At 34.4% G+C, this 17,772-nt stretch overlaps 5 protein-coding genes and 1 long non-coding RNA gene across 7 annotated transcripts; 2 read left to right on the top strand and 4 right to left on the bottom strand.

The window, feature by feature from the left end:
- Positions 1-2,471: 2,471 nt before the first annotated feature.
- Positions 2,472-3,311, bottom strand: LOC126264690 (uncharacterized). Its single transcript, XR_007547358.1, has 2 exons — positions 2,847-3,311; positions 2,472-2,675 (listed from the first exon to the last, which is right to left on the bottom strand). It is a non-coding gene; the product is annotated as an uncharacterized LOC126264690 (long non-coding RNA).
- A 2,453-nt stretch (positions 3,312-5,764) lies between these two features.
- Positions 5,765-7,264, top strand: LOC109594034 (chitin deacetylase 7). The gene is made up of 6 exons (XM_020009195.2): positions 5,765-5,946; positions 5,998-6,141; positions 6,200-6,398; positions 6,461-6,698; positions 6,758-6,938; positions 6,994-7,264. The coding sequence occupies exons 1-6, from the start codon at positions 5,782-5,784 to the stop codon at positions 7,198-7,200; spliced, it is 1,134 nt and encodes a 377-aa protein (XP_019864754.1). The 5' UTR covers positions 5,765-5,781; the 3' UTR covers positions 7,201-7,264.
- LOC109594041 (deformed epidermal autoregulatory factor 1) lies at positions 7,265-10,525 on the bottom strand. Its single transcript, XM_020009201.2, has 3 exons — positions 10,069-10,525; positions 8,070-8,831; positions 7,265-8,012 (listed from the first exon to the last, which is right to left on the bottom strand). The coding sequence occupies exons 1-3, from the start codon at positions 10,390-10,392 to the stop codon at positions 7,833-7,835; spliced, it is 1,266 nt and encodes a 421-aa protein (XP_019864760.1). The 5' UTR covers positions 10,393-10,525; the 3' UTR covers positions 7,265-7,832.
- A 610-nt stretch (positions 10,526-11,135) lies between these two features.
- LOC109594103 (catalase-like) lies at positions 11,136-15,571 on the top strand. Its single transcript, XM_020009272.2, has 2 exons — positions 11,136-11,284; positions 14,049-15,571. Exons 1-2 carry the CDS (start codon positions 11,228-11,230, stop codon positions 15,501-15,503), a joined length of 1,512 nt encoding a protein of 503 aa, XP_019864831.1. The 5' UTR covers positions 11,136-11,227; the 3' UTR covers positions 15,504-15,571.
- A 36-nt stretch (positions 15,572-15,607) lies between these two features.
- LOC109594102 (transmembrane protein 70 homolog, mitochondrial) lies at positions 15,608-16,515 on the bottom strand. The gene is made up of 3 exons (XM_020009271.2): positions 16,253-16,515; positions 15,957-16,199; positions 15,608-15,900 (listed from the first exon to the last, which is right to left on the bottom strand). The coding sequence occupies exons 1-3, from the start codon at positions 16,475-16,477 to the stop codon at positions 15,697-15,699; spliced, it is 672 nt and encodes a 223-aa protein (XP_019864830.1). The 5' UTR covers positions 16,478-16,515; the 3' UTR covers positions 15,608-15,696.
- Positions 16,516-16,675: 160 nt separating this feature from the next.
- LOC109594065 (vesicle transport protein GOT1B) lies at positions 16,676-17,675 on the bottom strand. Of its 2 annotated transcripts, none has more exons than XM_020009229.2 (5): positions 17,418-17,675; positions 17,275-17,366; positions 17,044-17,222; positions 16,907-16,988; positions 16,676-16,846 (listed from the first exon to the last, which is right to left on the bottom strand). In XM_020009229.2, exons 1-5 carry the CDS (start codon positions 17,440-17,442, stop codon positions 16,802-16,804), a joined length of 423 nt encoding a protein of 140 aa, XP_019864788.1. In that variant the 5' UTR covers positions 17,443-17,675; the 3' UTR covers positions 16,676-16,801. The 2 variants fall into 2 exon arrangements, with proteins under 2 accessions (XP_019864788.1, XP_019864787.1); XM_020009228.2 differs by having other exon boundaries at positions 16,676-16,850; positions 17,418-17,673.
- Between the last annotated feature and the right edge of the window lie 97 nt (positions 17,676-17,772).

Here is a 17,772-nt window from a genome sequence, read left to right as displayed (position 1 = left end):
ATCATTCGAATAAAGTATCATCCGAGTAAAGGCGAAGTGTACCCGTACGCGCCCGAAGTTCTCGTGTTCCCATTCAAAATTAACGCGCGAAAGGTAGAGCGCCCCGTTATTTAAGGTTTATATTTCGGGAGCCCGGTTGCTAGTAATTAAGTGTTGCCAACTATTAATCATGTGGATTCTAGTCAATAGTAGTTCTGAAATCATTCGTAATGCAACTTGACCTAAATTTAATAAACAAATATAAATAGAGATTAATTTTGACGGTATATATTTAAGGGATTGTAAGTACTACTTTGAACAAACTGTTTGACAATAGTTGTCAATGAATTATATGCGCAACTTAAAATGTTTTTAAGAGCGGCAGTTACTAGAAAAGGAATCGCACTTTGTGCGCTTCCGCCACAAAATCAAATAAACATTCAGTTCGTGCGCAAATTTTTTTGTATGGAACCGGACCGCATTTGAGATCTCATGTATATACGGTCGGCGTCAGATCTGCATCCTTCAAAGGCTATATTCGCTTGCGGCGAGTGTGTTATTGCAACAGATTCGCATCATTAAATTTGACAAATTAAGAATATTGCTTGTTCACGTTATGTATTTTGAATCGAATATTAATATCAAAAACTTTTTTATAGTTACAGTTCTTATTGTTTAATTCGTATAATAATTGTTGTCCTAATTCTAATATATTTATTCTAAAGGTATTTTACTCCATTATCATATTATATGTTGGTAATTAAGAATTATACACTATCATACGATAGTTTTTACCATATCGTATTCGTATTAAAAGTTAAATGTATAATTAAAATAAACAGATAAATTCAAAAATAATAATATATTAAACAAAATAAAATATTAATATTAAATGTGTTTTTGAACAAAATATATTGTAAAATACATATAAATAACAACTTAAATGTAACATAATACAAAATAATTCTATAAATAACAACTAAAATGAAACAATATATATAAATACAAAATTATAAAATATAATTGCTATTGTATTAAAAAGGAGGAATCTTACATTTTAGTGAGGTTGGATGTTGGATTCACTAAATAAAATGTTCCAATAAAAATAAACTATTTTGAATTAAAAAACTACAGTCTCATAAGCCATAGATGTTTTGAAAATATTTTGGAATAAGTAATGTTGATTTTTCATTGGTTTAGTAATATTTTTTTATATTCTTTATTTTATATTGTTTATTTTTGTTCATCAAGATACATGAAATATATTGTAAATTAATTAATGTAATAAATAATTCAAATAGTATATTTGATATATTGTTTAAAAGTTTAAATACCACCCAAAAATTCGTATAATACAGTAATATATATTAAAAATACAATAATGTATACAGTTTAAACTTTTTATTTATGTCATATAGTTTATTGTTAACCAATCACATTTTATCATATAAACAAATATAATAAATACGATACACAATAGTAGTTTTGATTAATCATTAGTACATAATCAAATATAAATAGAAATTAATCTCGATGTCACAGATGTATGTGTTAGGTTAGGTTAGGTTAGGTTAGGTTAGGTTAGGTTAGGTTAGGTTAGGTTAGGTTAGGTTAGGTTAGGTTAGGTTAGGTTAGGTTAGGTTAGAATTTGTTGTACAAACATGGTAGAAAATGACCTAAGTTTGACCAGTATTGTTGTTATTAAAGAATATTATGACTTCAAAACTATGTCATGTCATAGATCAAACACTTATTAATGCACACCCAAAATGTGAAATAGATTGATTGCAAGGTTTTTGAGATTTGTGTTAGTAGTTATTAGTTGACATAGTTTTTTTATGTATATAAAATAAAATATTTATTACAATGCTAATTGTAATGGATTAATGGTACAATCCATAATATAAAGAATGTTTCTATCCATAATTAAAAAGGTTAAACTGCTCCGATTTTCCGTTAAAAACAAAGAACATAATCCAAAATGTTCCACATTTTTGGATAATTGTAAAACAGGTAACAAATATCAATTAACTTTTTAATTTAATATATCCTGAATATACGATAATAATAGTCATATATTTTAATTTTATATACGTTTTTTGTATCACATATATTTACAGGCCTGTGTGTAATTTTTAATATTATATTTTAATGTTCGAATTTAAAATGTGGACATAAATAATTGCATAGTTGCATAGTAAACAGAATATTAATTTTGATTAATTTGATAGATTTGAAAATTGATAATATGTGGATATAAATAAGATATAAACAAAATAATAGAGAAAAATTCACAATATTATATAATATAATTATATATTAATAATATAATTATATATATATAATATAATTATATATATATATATATATATATATATATATATATATATAATAAATAAAATTATTCAAAGAAATTGTGACAAAAAATTACTTGGTTACGTTGTGTTGTTATTAACTAATTTGTTTCAAAATTTGAAAAATAAAACACTTGCTATTATAAAGACAAATTTATTTATAAAATATCACAGTTTGTAGATAATGTTTTAAAAGTATTCCAGTTCAATATCTCTTTATTAAAATTATTATTATTATTTAAAAAACTTCATAAACCGTGTCATCAATTTAACGAAGATTCTTCCTTTGTTGACATAAACAATACTTAATTTTTGTTATGTACTCGAAGATGACTATAAGTCCTGTAACAAATGTAAAATCATATACATTCAAATAATTTAATGAATGTAATTAGATTATAAAATTGTTTATCATATCTATTTTAGAAATTAATTTTAGGTTACCTAAATTAATAACCCTGCACCTACTCCAAAACAGATTTATATCTACTTCGCATATTACAAAATACCTACTCATTTCCACCAGAGTTACCAAGATAAATTTGTATATTCTACGGTTTGCTATACTGGAGACGCAGTTTTTAGTCGACAGCCCCGGTCCAAATCCCTCGAGCCGCTGAACGCCCGGAGGCATGGCGCGGTCGGCTTTCGGATGCCTTCGCATTTATTCGTTTGAAGTCGAGATTTAAGCGAACGATATGGACCCCTGGCGTGAGAATTTCGCTGAATTCGATAACCGCCCCTTTGCTGCCGTCTCCATTGGTCAAGTACATTGGAGAAAGAACAAAGATGGTCAAGATGTGGCTGTAAAGGTACAATATCCTAGAGTGGCAGATGGAATTTAGAGCGAACTTGGCAGCAATCATGAAAACTAGGAAATAACTTAATTTGTCAAAACACTTATTTATCAGATACATCCTGCTTATTGTGTGAAAATCTTATAAAAATAAATGATGGATTATTAAATAATATTGCAATACAATATATCAATATTTTGAATGCATGTGCCGTCTTATCAAGATCCTTTTCTAACAAAGATTTAGCTAATCTGATTAAATCAGATTTGATTGATCACTTTCAGTTAGTATAAAATGTAAAATATCCTAAATTTATCGTTAGTTAGTGTGAACAATAAGGTGAGTGTACAAAGCTTTTCTTGTTTTAAATTTAGATAAATTTATATACATAATTAACCTTTATTTCATATCATTTCATTTAATTTTCTTAATCTTTTTTTCTTATTTTACGTATATTAAATAGTAAATGGTTATTAAATTAGCAAAAGTATTTGTTTTCTTCCCATTTTACGTAGGTTAAATAGCGAATGCGCGATGAAAAGTAAGGAATATTTCAATTCAATATTGTCTTAAAATGACAAATATTCTCTGCCCTGTTGTATATACTTCAAATTCATACTCAGCACTGATGAATTAAATCGTTATGTTGATATACAGTCGACTCTCGTTAATTCGAAAATTCGGGGGACTTTTTATCACTTTTGTTTTGTAGACAGAAACTTTGTAAGGTGTCGAATGAGGCTCTTACTTCCTTAACTGACATCTCTGCCAAAGGTTCTGATATATCGTCCTCATCTTCATCGTTGCTTTTTTCTTTTGTATCTGTCTCAGATAAAATTTCGCCATCGGTTAGTGAACCTGAGACAGCAACATCTTCATCCACTTGAACAAAGTCAGAAAAAGTGACACCGCTGATGTCAACTAGAGGTTCTATTGCTGGTTCATCATCCGTAATTATTGGAGATTTTCCTGATCTTCTTTTATAAAACCGGATTTTTTGAAGCAGTTGAGAATCATTAGTTGTGTTACAGCTCTCCATGCCTTGTCAATCAGTAAAATAGCCGTCAGAACCGTGATATTGGCAATTGGCTGCTTGTCGAGAGGTTGTAAAACGAGTTTAACAATTTTTTTGCGGTAGATCACCTTAAAATTATGGTTCATCCCTTGGTCCAATGGTTGCAATTTGGAATTTGTATTCAGCGGAAAGAAGTTCTAGTTGGACAATGTAGGAGGACAGTTGTGGACAATGCAATTGTCCAAAAAGAGTAGAATTTTCCGGTTTTGTCGTTTCATGCCCCCATTAACTGTTAAAAGCCAATTGTTTAAAAGTTTTGTCGTCATCCAAGCTTTTTTGTTAGCTCGATAATCAATAGGAAACGATTTCATTCTTTTGAAACATCGCGGGTTCATTGCTTTTCCTATCACTAAGTGTTTAAATTCTTCCGATCCGTCCATATTTACTGCAAGTAAAATTGTCAACCTCTCTTTTATATGTCTTCCCTCATGACATTTTAAAAGTAAGCGTCTTATCCGGTAAACACTTGAAAAATAGGTCAGTTTCATCAGTATTAAAAATGTCGGGCATAATAGTTTTCAATAAAAGTCTTCAATTTACCATGCCAATCTAAGCAAACTACATTATTATATTATATATTATTATATATATATATATATATATATATATATATATATATATATATATATATATATATATATATATATATATAATTATTATATATATATTATTATATACTTCCACTTTCCTCACAAACACAACTCCATTTCTCTTTTTGAAATTTGTAAGCCACCCTTCACTTGACATAAAGTTTTTGATGCGTAGAGTAGACGCAGTCTTTTTCTTTTCCCTTTAACAAGTTTCCAGCAATAATCTTTTGTTCTCCTCACTGTCTTAGCCAAATGACCAGGTTTTCTTCCAGACGAGAAAATTTATCTTTAGTAGTCCTTTTCCGTACTCCAGCAGTTTGAGCAGAATCAATTTTCTCCTTGTGCTTTATTATGGTTGAGAGAGTGCTCAAAGAAATCTTAAATTCTTTTAAACATCACTTTTCTTCTCACCTCCCTCTACTTTTTCGATTATCTTCTTTTTTTCAGCAATTGTCAAGCATTTATACTTTTAGGACTCATAAATAACACAAACTTTTATTTAATCTGTATACAACCAACGAAAGATTACCAGAAACTAAAACTGAACTAAACAAACCATTTCGTGAAGAAATGCGTGTCAAACTAATCATTACAAAAATAAAGGTTCGTGCATGATGATACAAGTTTGAACTTGTATCATGGAGCACGTGCACTTAAACTCTTTCTCTCGACAACTTTGAATTTCGAGTGTTTGACGCGTCGTTTTGTTACGTAGCCATGATAAGTGCATAAAAATGTATTGATTTAGTTCGAAATATAGAGTTTCAAAGGAACTCTTGATAACTTTGAATTATAGAGAGGGTCGAAGTATCGAAGGTTTGAATTAACAAGAGTCGACTGTATTTACATATAATCAATCGGATTATTACTACATTTAATCAAAAAGTAAGAAATAGTTACTGATAATCAAATCGCAAACACCATCAATCATAGTTTGACACATTATTTTTATAATTCCCGGTAAAACGATTTATTTACAATTCCAGATGAAGTGTTTAATACTGTTATCGTTTGTGGTGATCGCTTTAGCGGCACCAAACGCTCATAAAGTTACTACCCAGTCTTGCACTGAAGATGTCTGCAAAGCGCCTGATTGTAGATGTTCTTCTACTGAGATTCCCGGAGGATTGGACGCTTCCGAAACACCACAAGTAACAATTTTATATAAATTTATTGGTAGTAATTAATAATGGGAATTTTAGTTTGTTTTCCTGACTTTCGACGATGCAGTTCGAGCCGACAATTACGCCATTTACGCCGATTCGTTTTATAACAAAAAAAATCCAGATGGATGTGACATCGCCGCAACTTATTTCACGTCCCACGAATACACCGATTACAGCAAAGTAATAATAAGCTAAGTCCTTTAAATTATGAAAATATTAAAACCGAAACAATTTACAGTTGAACGATTTGTATCAACACGGTCACGAAATCGCTCTACATTCAATTTCCCACTCGGCATCGACGGAATACTGGAAGGACATGTCTTCGGAACTGCTGAACGAGGAATTCGTGGACGAAATCACGCTGATCAGCAACTTTGCGAACATTCCCAAGGAGAACATCTACGGACTCAGACTTCCTTTCCTCCAACTTTCCGGTACGACAAAATGAAACAATAAATCGGGCATGGTTATAATGAATATTCGAATTGTTTTTTAGGAGACAAGAGCTACGAAATGATCGAAAAGTCCACCCTAAAATATGATTGTTCTTGGCCGTCTCTAAGAAACATTCAGCCAGGTCTTTGGCCCTACACATTAGATTACCTCTCCACTCAGGACTGTCCGATTGGTCCTTGCCCAACCGAATCCCATCCAGGAGTGTGGGTCGTACCGATGACCAACTGGTTGGACCTGAACGGAACGGCTTGTTCCATGGTCGATGCCTGTCAAGCAATGTAACGTTTTGATTGAATTGTTACTATTGTTAGTCATTCACTACTAAAATCGTTTTCAGACCTGAAACCGTAGATGAATTGGTGGAACTGTTTAAAGAGAACTTTAACAAAAACTACAAAGGCAACAGAGCACCCTTCGGATTTTATGTACACGCAGCTTGGTTCTTGGTTGCGGAGTATCATTTGGAGGCCTACAATAAATTCGTTGATTGGTTGGTTTCTTTGGACGATGTTTACATTGTAAGAAATGCTATTCAAAAAATGTTGCTTGTGTCGTAACTAATGAGTGTTTCAGGTGGGAATAAACCAAGCAATCGAATGGGTGAAAAATCCGGTGCCGATTGGCTCCTCAAACTGGCCAAAATGCGTTGAACCGCAACCGACAACTTGTGTGCCCCGCTCGTGTAGATTGATAAAGGAGGGCACTGAAGAGCGATACATGACGGTCTGCGGGGAATGTCCGGCGGTGTTTCCATGGTTGGATAACCCACTTGGAAAATAATTTTGAATAAATAATCATGTAACCAATGAAATTGTTAAGTGTCCGAAATAAAAATGAAAACAGATCGATTGAAAAAATTTATTTAAAACTCGTACGAAATGGTAACGAATCAGAAATCGCAACAAGTTACGTAATCCACCAAAAATTTATCACAATCATTCAGTTGTACAAGTGTTTTTGATACTCGACGATAATTTATTTGGAAATGTACCGATTTATATAACATAATAAAACACTTTGACGTTATCGACGTGTTACTCAACACACAAACCAAAACTGTACAATTCTACCTATTAAGAAAAGGTTGTCATATAAATATGCGTATGTATATGACAATCTTTGTTATATATGTAACGTCTGTCTGGATAGATGCAGTTAATCTAATGAAGGATGATAATATAAAATATAATTCAAGGCACATTTTCTTTTTACAAATACAACGTCCAAAAAATGCCCATCCACAGTAAAGAAGAATCACTTCAGAAGAAAAACTGCATCAATCTTGAATCATCAATTATTTACAACATATGTAGCAAATCAATTTTATACAAACAAAAATTACAATAACACAATTAGAAAATTCATAATAACCGAATTTATATACAAATACAATTCTTTCTCTATGTACACTACTATTGTTGATCCGTACTTTCGACGATCAACATTATGGACTGTTGGCCAGCGTCCGAAACTCCTCGCACACACTCCACCTGATGCGACGCCCAATCTTTTCTCTGGCAAAACGTTGAACAGTACGGCGTCCTTCTGCACAACGAACACTCGGCCAATGCCTCTCTGTTACAGTTTGCACACTGGAAAAGTAGACAAATTATTAGTTTGTTTAGTTTTGAAGTTGCCGTTGTTAGTACCTTTTTTTGATTGTCGTTGTCCAAGGCGGGTTGCAGCGTGCTGTCCGCGTTGTTATCCGGCTGCAGCGCCGCAACCTGAGCCTCCACCCTCGCCGCCAAAATAGCCGCGTCTTTCTCCCGCTGTTGCTTCTCCTGTTGTCTGGCCAACGCCTCCTTCATCTCCTCCAAGCCCTTGCGGAACTCCACCGACAGTCTGTTCACCTGCACAGCGATCTCTTCGAGTCGTTTAAGCTGCGTCTGCGGATCCACGTTGCTCACGTCCATCATCTGGTAGTCGGTAGAATCGAGGCCGTCGGCCAGACTCTGCCATGCCTCCTCCTTGGTCTGATGGTCGCTGTCGTCGCCGTTCGTCCGTCGGCCGTCGCCCTCTTTTCTCCGTTTCCGTTTGTAGGGTGTGAAGAATCGCACGGGACCGGTTGCCGTTTCGTCGTCGCAACACGCCGCGCACGTGCAACTTGTCGCGTGCGGCAGAATGATGCCTTCGTCGATGAGCGTTTGCAGACTCCTGCCGCCGAATCGGATGCTCCGCTTCCAATCTTTGCTCGACGCGCGGCCGCACGCTGCCTCGAATTCGCTCGGCGTGTACCAGTTGTTGTCCAGCTTTATACATCTGCCACGTCCGCCCGAACCGAATCGGTTCTTGTGCAATTCTGCCGACGTGTTTTTGCATCGCACGGGCAACACGGGGAGGCTGGCCGCTTCGCTCCAGTTGCCCACCGACGGGGTGGTCACCGTCACCGGAGTCGAAACCGAATTGTCCTCCTGGATACAAAATATATGAATTTTTAAGAGGTCAAGTAAATACGCTTTAGTACCAACTGGATGTTGCCCGGTTTAAAGATAATGAGGTGAGTTTTAAAGACTGGGGCTGTCGAATCTGAAAATTTTTACATGCAGGATTTTCGGGATCTTTATAGGCTCATGAATGGTCAAGAAAGCTGACCCCAGGCTTTAAAAATAAAAAAACGATTATTTTTTGAGCCCAATATTTTTGCTTTTGGGCCGAAATTTCAGTACTAAGAACCCTTCGGAATTGACAGAATTAACAGAAAACTTACAATTTAAAAAACCCTTACCCCTAACTTAACCTAACCCCTTATTTTTTGAGCTACATTTTTTGAAGTGAAATCTTTGGTAGGGGAAAATTTTATGGGTTCGCGTCACCGACATGTTTATGATTGGCGCACACGCAGTGTGCTGTACGCCTTAGACACTTTTTGGATGAGTCATGTCTCGTGCGTTCGCGTCACCGACATGCTGATAGCAGTATATCTGTAGCTATACAGCTGACGTATAATACTGTGCATATCTTATAAGAGAAATTGAAGGGATTTGGTGAAAAGTTCAATGTGCACTGTTGGAATAGTGTTAAAAATCAAGTACATTGATTTTTGTCATGATCTTGTACAGCACGTAATATATTTGAATAATAAAAAACCATATAATTGTTGTTCGGAGTGTCAATAGATGTGAAAACCAGATCGATGTTGATAATTTTAATTCAAATATTATAAAATTTCAAATTTTAATATTATCGGCAGTCTCTGCCAATTTTTAAATTTTTTCTTTTGACCATTCATGAGCCGATAAAAAGCCAGAAATTTCTGCATGGAAAATGTATTAATTCGATAGCCTTAGCCCTTGAAACTCAGAGCGGGATCTAGCTTTACGGTAAAACTTCACCATGCACTTTAAAAATAAAAATACGGTAATTTTTCGAGTCCCAGATTTTTACTTTTGGGGCTAAATTAGCCTAAAAAGAGCCCGAAATTCCCATGTAATTGTTATGTTGTTTTGGCGATGTGCGGGGTGCAGCTAAGAAAATATTAACTTTAACGTTAAAACCAAATTGAAATCTGATTAGATGTCTGTGAACGTTATTTTACTAATAAGGACCTCCTCGTCAAAGTGACAGATGACAGGTACCATGTGCGCTTTTTATGACACAATTAATGGTTATGTTTGGGAAGAATCGAATCTCTGGAAAGATTCATCTCACCTGTATAACAATCGTCTTGAGTTCGGTACCGGTTCCATCCGTCGCAATATAGCCGTTGTTGTCGACGCACAACATCGGCTTGAAATGGGGTATCTGGTCCTGGGTGATGACATTGAAAGTGCTGGTGATGAGACTGCCGACCGGCAGTGAAACCGGAACGCCGGCATGCCGAACCGCCACGGTCGAGATGCGGGGATCCTTGTTGTCGCCGTTGTCGACATTGTCGACAATGTCGCCATTATCGCCGCCATCGTGCTCGCTCGCAAGCTGCTCGGCTTCGGAGATGTCCGGTATGACGACACTCTCCGAGTTTGAGTTATCCATTGTCGAAAACACTGGACACCGGACTGTTTTTCGCAACTATCGGGACATAACGACGCCGATTTTCGGCCGGAAATTTCGCATTTCTGACGATGCACACGACGTTTACGCACTTTCCTTTTCTACCGTTGGTTACTGCGGTCTCCGGGATAGTAGGCGCTGTGATGTACATCACGCGTGCGCGGCGCCACTTTTGAAACTTTACAACCACTTTTTAATTTAAATTAATAGTAGTAACATTTAAAATTGATTCGCAGGAATTAGATTCATTTTTACATATAACCCAATTCCTTATTTTTTTTATCTAAATAATGTCTGATTTATCTTATTAAATTGGAACCTCTAATCTAATTATTTATTATTACAACAATCAAAGTTTTATAATATGCTTTAATTATAATGATGGAATGAGTTATAATATTTAGGCGATATATATCAATGATAATTTTTCGAAAGTGACAAATGTCGCCGAACATTTGCATGTGTCTAGATATGTTTAACAAGGATGATTTGTGTTTATGGCAAAAGCAATGTTTATAAATTTAAAACGAACAAATTACCTACGAGTAGTTCATATTTTTATTTGAAAAATATTGTTATTCATTTTAACAGTCCTAAAATAACAATGAATATGTTAAAAGCAAATGTCAAACTAGTATAAATAAAGAATTATAATTATTAAAAAACACAAGAGATAGAAGAGAGAAAATAAGATATGTGGCTCCGCCAATGGTTCAGTGGCGACATCCGAGCATTTATAAGGCTCACGAACTCCGCACTTGTTTACTATCAGAGTGGAATTGTTAAACTCAACAATCGACCGATAAATTTGTGCAAAATGTCGACAAGAGACAAAGCCGCCAATCAACTTGTGGATTACAAAAACGGAAACAAGGTAAAAATATCATACGCATTTACATTGCACCACCTTTAAACATTGGTAAGGAACTCACTCATAAATGTTTAAATATTAGAGTTCACCCAAAATAACTTATGCTAATCATTGAACTCAATGATTTTCAATATTTATCTTCTGTGTGTCAACTAACTAACATAGTGTAAGCCAATTTGGTCTCCTTAAAAACATAACCATTAATTTAAGGCAAATTTAAATTTTATTTTTTTAAGGGTAATTATTCAATTGCAACATAAATAATTGCAGTTCTAAAACAATAATTAAATGCATGAACTGGTGTTCTTGTAACACTTTCATATCTAATTTCTCTTCATGTAAATTTATTGCAATAATTTTAATTTTTAAGTTTTAAAAATACGTAATATGATTTCCATTATTGTTCCATTTGAATTCAGTGATATTTTATCAGTGCATTGCCTAATAAGCGAAACATGAAAAATATTCCAAATTGTTATTTATTTATATAATAAGATAATATAATAAAATGCGCCATTATAAAATTAATTTTATTTTGAGAACTGTAATTAAATTGTGTTGCTGTTTTGACAACGAGACAGGGAAGGTACTTTGAACTGAACCTTTTATTTATTTGTTATCTAATACAAACATTGTTATTTTTAACATTATCAATTCTAAAAAAATGTATTACATTAAAATCAAAAGTCAAAGATTGTCTTAAGGACTTTAATTAACTATTGTTTATATGTGAATTAATATTCATATATTAATAAACAAAGTACAAGCGTGATTTAATTAAATAAAAATTCATCCGGTGATACGACAAATTTTCACACGTGTTCGTTCAATGTTTAACATTCACATTTAACACCATAATTCGTAACGAGGCCACCAATTTAAAAGAGATTTGAATCAAAAACGAATCGGGTGCATTTAAAGCTGCCCTTGTCACAATTTCGACTCCTGAATCGACTACTTTCACTATCTTCTGCACAAACGATTGATTTAGATCTTTCAATTTGCAATGTTGAGGTCGTTTTTATTTTACCATAACCGTTACTAAAGTGTGGTCAGTACAAGTACTTTTAAACAGCCAACAAATATGAAATTCATCAATACAATAAGCAACTCATCTTTTATTTTTAGGTTGTACTGAGATTATTAATGCACTTTTGTGATTAGTTGATAAAAACATAATGCATATAATATTCATTCAACATTCAACAACGTAATGCAATTATCACATTAATGAATACCAATTTAGCTTTGCAAGGCGAAGGTCATGTGGTGTGTTCACAATCTATTTGCATGTTTGTACAAATTTTACAAAGGCCATGGGACTATAAGAATTCCGAATCGGCGCCAGAAAGGTATCGGGCTCATAATTTTAAGAAATGTTGGTACTCATAAGATACTTCGATGCTACAAGTTTCAGATCTGTATCTGTCACCCTTTCTGAATAAATCACAAAATACTGAAAATCAGTAAAAATTTTTTCCTCAAAAATCGATTTCTTTTTATGATTTAACTCTTAAAATGATTAAATATAGCACTTCAAAGTTAAAGGAAAGTTTAAATTCTCTAAAACGTAGTTGAGTTATATAAACAATAGTATTTTATACTGATTTAATCATTATAGTTAGAAGTTTATAATAATGATTAGAGTTCATTATATGAAAACAATTATTTTTATATGAGTGTTCATATTTCCTATTAAATCATAAAGAGAAATCGATTTTTGAGCAAAATATCGATTTTTAATTTTTTTCAATGTAAAACGGTACGTCGTTTTAAACAAATCTTGAAGCTCATAATTTCATCGAAAATTGAATGAGGAATTCAAAAAAAATAGTCTCATTTTTATCGTTATCGTAACACAGTTAAAAATCAAAATTAAGAGAATAACCTCGTTTTTTTTAATGTTCTTATGAACAACATTAATCGATTCACAAGGTGCTGAGAATAACAATTTTTACTGATTTTCAGAACTTTAAAATTAAAGGAAAGTTTAAATTCTTTAAAATGTAGTTGAATTATATAAACAATAGTATTTTATACTGATTTAATCATTATAGTTAGAAATAAAGTTTATAATAATGATAGTTTATTCTGTTGTCTTCACTAGTACAGTAATCGCAAATGTTCTGTATTTTATCATTTCAAGAGTTAAATCATAAAAGGAAATCGATTTTTGAACATAAAATCGATTTTTATGTGACAACATACCGTTTTAAAAAATTTCCGAAGCTCATAATTTCATCGAAAATTGAAAGAGAATTTCAAAAAAATAGATCTGAAACTTGCAGAATCGAAGTATTTTATGAATACCAATATTTCCTGAAATTATGAGCCCGATACCTTTCTGGGTCCGATTAGGTGTTCTTATCGTCCCATATTCTGTATTTTATTTACGTAAATATCACACAAAATTAAAATGGTTAACTTCTAATATTATATAGATATGTATTAGATATTATTTTATCAACACAACTCATATTTTATCAACACAACCATATAAATGTTTTCGAGTTACTATTTTCTTTTTTTTCTATTAGTTTAATCTAAATAAAAATTAAATGTCATAGACTAGTCTGTTGTTTGTTTGCTGTAGGTTTTTTATAAATCGTCGACAAGTTTGTTTGCAACAATATCTAATCAGCAAATAAAGTTAATAATGTATGAATCGCAGCCGGGAGTTTAAAGGCCAATCATCGATTTGTTGTTTGTCGAAAACATTCCTGTTTTGCGATAACAAACTTAATAAAAATAATACCATGGATTGCAGGATGACTCGTCCGCGACAACGGCGCACGGGGTGCCGCTGGTGGAGAAGGACGCGACTATGACGGTAGGACCACGGGGTCCGATTCTTCTCCAGGACGTGGCGTTCATTGAAGAGTTGGCCCACTTTGACCGCGAACGCATCCCTGAACGAGTCGTCCACGCCAAAGGGGCCGGAGCGTTCGGCTACTTCGAGGTGACGCACGACATCACCAAATACACCGCCGCCAAGGTGTTCGCCAACGTCGGCAAGAAAACACCGGTGGCCGTCAGGTTTTCGACTGTGGGCGGCGAGAGCGGCTCCGCCGACACGGTCCGCGATCCCAGAGGCTTCGCCGTCAAGTTTTACACTGAGGACGGCATCTGGGACTGCGTGGGCAACAACACCCCCATTTTCTTTATCCGCGATCCGATTCTGTTTCCGAATTTCATTCACACGCAAAAGAGAAATCCACAGACTCATCTGAAGGATGCGGACATGTTCTGGGATTTTATTTCGTTGCGTCCAGAAACGACGCACCAAACACTGTTTCTGTTCAGCGACAGAGGTATTCCGGACGGGTATAGGCACATGAACGGCTACGGTTCGCACACCTTCAGGCTAATAAACGCCGAAGGCGAAGCAGTCTTTTGCAAGTTCCACTACAAAACGGATCAGGGCATCAGGAACTTGGACGTCAAGAAGGCCGACCAACTATCTGGTTCGGACCCCGACTACTCCATCAGAGATTTATACAACGCCATTGCTTCTGGCAATTACCCGAGCTGGACATGGTACATTCAAGTGATGACACCCGACGAAGCGGCCAAATGCAAGTTCAATCCGTTCGACGTGACGAAAGTTTGGCCCCACTGCGATTATCCGTTGATTCCGGTCGGCAAAATGGTGCTGAATCGCAACGCCGAAAACTATTTCGCCGAAGTCGAACAGATAGCATTCAGTCCTGCCCATATGGTGCCCGGAATCGACGCCTCGCCTGATAAAATGTTGCTTGGCCGCATGTTCTCCTACGGAGACACGCACCGTCACCGTTTGGGACCCAACTACCTTCAAATACCTGTCAATTGCCCGTACAAAGTACGAAATTTCCAACGTGACGGTCCCAATTGCATGAACAATCAGGGCGGCGCCCCCAATTACCATCCGAACAGTTTCGGTGGTCCCGACAACGATGCCAGAGCTCGACAACTCGCGCCCGCCTTCACCGTGGCCGGTGAAGCTTACAGATACGACACCGGAGATCAGGATAACTTTTCGCAAGCCAGGGTTTTCTATCAGAAGACATTGGATGCGGCCGCCCAAGACAGGTTGGCCAGTAACATCGCGGGAAGTTTGTCCGGAGCCGTTGATTTTATACAGGAGAGGATGATTAAGAATTTGAATCAGGTTGATCCAAACTTGGGCACCAAGGTGTCTGATAAGTTGAAGCTGATCAACAAGACCAAAGCCAACTTATAGGTTTTTGGTGTTATTTTTACTATTGTTGGTGATTTGGTTACGTTTTTATAAAGTTTTTACAGTTTCAATGTTTGTCTTATTTTTTTAATACGACTAAAACTAACTGGATTTTATATTTTTTAATTATAACCTGACATACATCTAAACTTGAAACAATTATTTACAAAACATTATCCATCTATATATTATGTATTTATTTAGGAGGGTTGTTCTTGTTGTCAGGTGGGTTATCATAAAGTTTGAAATCCAGTGGTTTATCAAATCCCATTAGTTTGCCATAATGGTCTGGATCATCAAATTGTCTTGGATCCAAAAACAGGCCATTACCTTTTACTTCAATAGTGGTAAACATTCCAGGAACATCGGGAACAACCACCTCCTCTGGTTTGAATACATGCTGAAATAATAAACTCATACTTCCATGCACACTTCTTAATAATTTTAGTTAACTACCTTTTTAGTCATACAAAAGAAATTGTAAGTTTTGGCAGTGTATTCTCCAGAGGACTTGTCAAACTCCAAATGTGTTACATATTTCTTAGTAATCAAATGTAACAAGAGTGGAGTAACGAAAGTGAAAAACCCGATGAAAGAGTATGCCGCAACGATAATTCCCATATGTCCAACTCGCGACAGCTCCTCATACAAAAACGGTTGTGCTATTAAACCCACTATACTCGAAGTAACTGAAAAAACCTTAAAACAATCGATTAAACACTGACAATTACAAAAACCTCTACCAATATTACCTTGACGGCTTGAATTTGTGGAGTTAAAGGTCCATAATATACTAAATTCTTGTTTCCTTCATCCTTATTTATGGCAGACGAATATTTTCGAAAACTTGTTAAATTCAATGCAGAAATTAACGGTTTTGGATTGTTTAATTGGTTCGATCGAAGTAGTAAATGCGTTCCAACTTTTGTATTGTTTAATGTTAAAGAAACTAATCTTAAACATAATTTTGCAGACATTTTATGTATTAAATAACCTAACTAGTACTTTTATAACCTCACTTTAATCATATAACTGTCAATGAAGATGCGACATATGCAACAATACTTACATAAAATCAAGTTATTTACATAAATAAATGTTCGATGAGAATATAAAAATCATAAATTTCTAGTTGACAGTTATCACATATTTGATTAAATAATAAATAACCTTGATAAAATCCACAATTTTATTTTGTACAATTTATAAAGACAGTAGTTTTATATAAAAATTATAAATACTTAAAATGGTACCAGAAATCACATATATTTTACACTTTCACTTATAATCTGTCTATGGAACTATTTACACTGTTGTTCTGTTGGAGTCTCCAGCCAAACGATCAACTAACTTAAAAATAACAAGAGATTATTCAAATAAAATGAGTTTGAATCAAATTTACTTACCTTACTGATACCTGGCAAATTTAAAAATGTTCCCAAAATGGGTACCCTTCTCAAAAAGTTTACGGCTACAGGGAAGAAACCACTGAAAAATATTAATGTAAAAAAAAATAAAAAATAATGTAATTTACATGTTTTACCTGAACAACAAAACAAAGCCATAAGTTTCAATGATCATGCCAACCAAAGGCCAACCTATTAAAACCGTGATGATTCCACCAAAAAATGCGAAGGACCCTTTTAATTTGTGTCTTTGGAAAAAGAATCTTATTGTTCGTTCTCTGCCTATCACACATCCTAAACCTGACAAAAACAATATCTAAAATGATAGACACTATTTAACAGGTCGTTCTTGTGACTTGGTTACTTACGTTTCCTAATGCCAAAAGGCTTTTATCAAAAATTAACAAAACTCCCAAAAAAAGGAAGAATATTCCAAAACCGGCCAAACCAACGCCGATTTCTGAAAGACAAAATAATTAACAAACCATCTGTATTTATTCAAGTCTCTTACTTTGTGTGTCTGTTATTTCAAACATTTTTGCCCTAGGATTATTTTTACGGATATTTACTTATAAATTACGGTGACGTTCGAGTTAACCCAACTTTTTGGTTCCACGTCACTTAAAACCGCGTCGCCGTCGACTTTCTTAATAAATTGGAGTATATTTTGTCGACCAGACGAACGACGATCTAATTATGCGCGTTGTCCTATTTACAAAGTTGTTGCTTTAATTATGATCTGATTACGTTCAAAATATTAAGTAAACAGATGTCAAGCGGGTATTAGCATTTCCATTACCCCAACAAAAACCATATTAAAAATGTATTGATTTTAATAGTTTAAAAGTAACAATATGTTATAAATG

The sequence above is a fragment of the Aethina tumida genome, chromosome 2, assembly GCF_024364675.1.
Source record: "Aethina tumida isolate Nest 87 chromosome 2, icAetTumi1.1, whole genome shotgun sequence".
NCBI classification, from domain to species: Eukaryota; Metazoa; Arthropoda; class Insecta; order Coleoptera; family Nitidulidae; genus Aethina; species Aethina tumida.
Note: the sequence above shows the minus strand (reverse complement) of the source record. Positions and strands in the feature narration are given on the sequence as shown.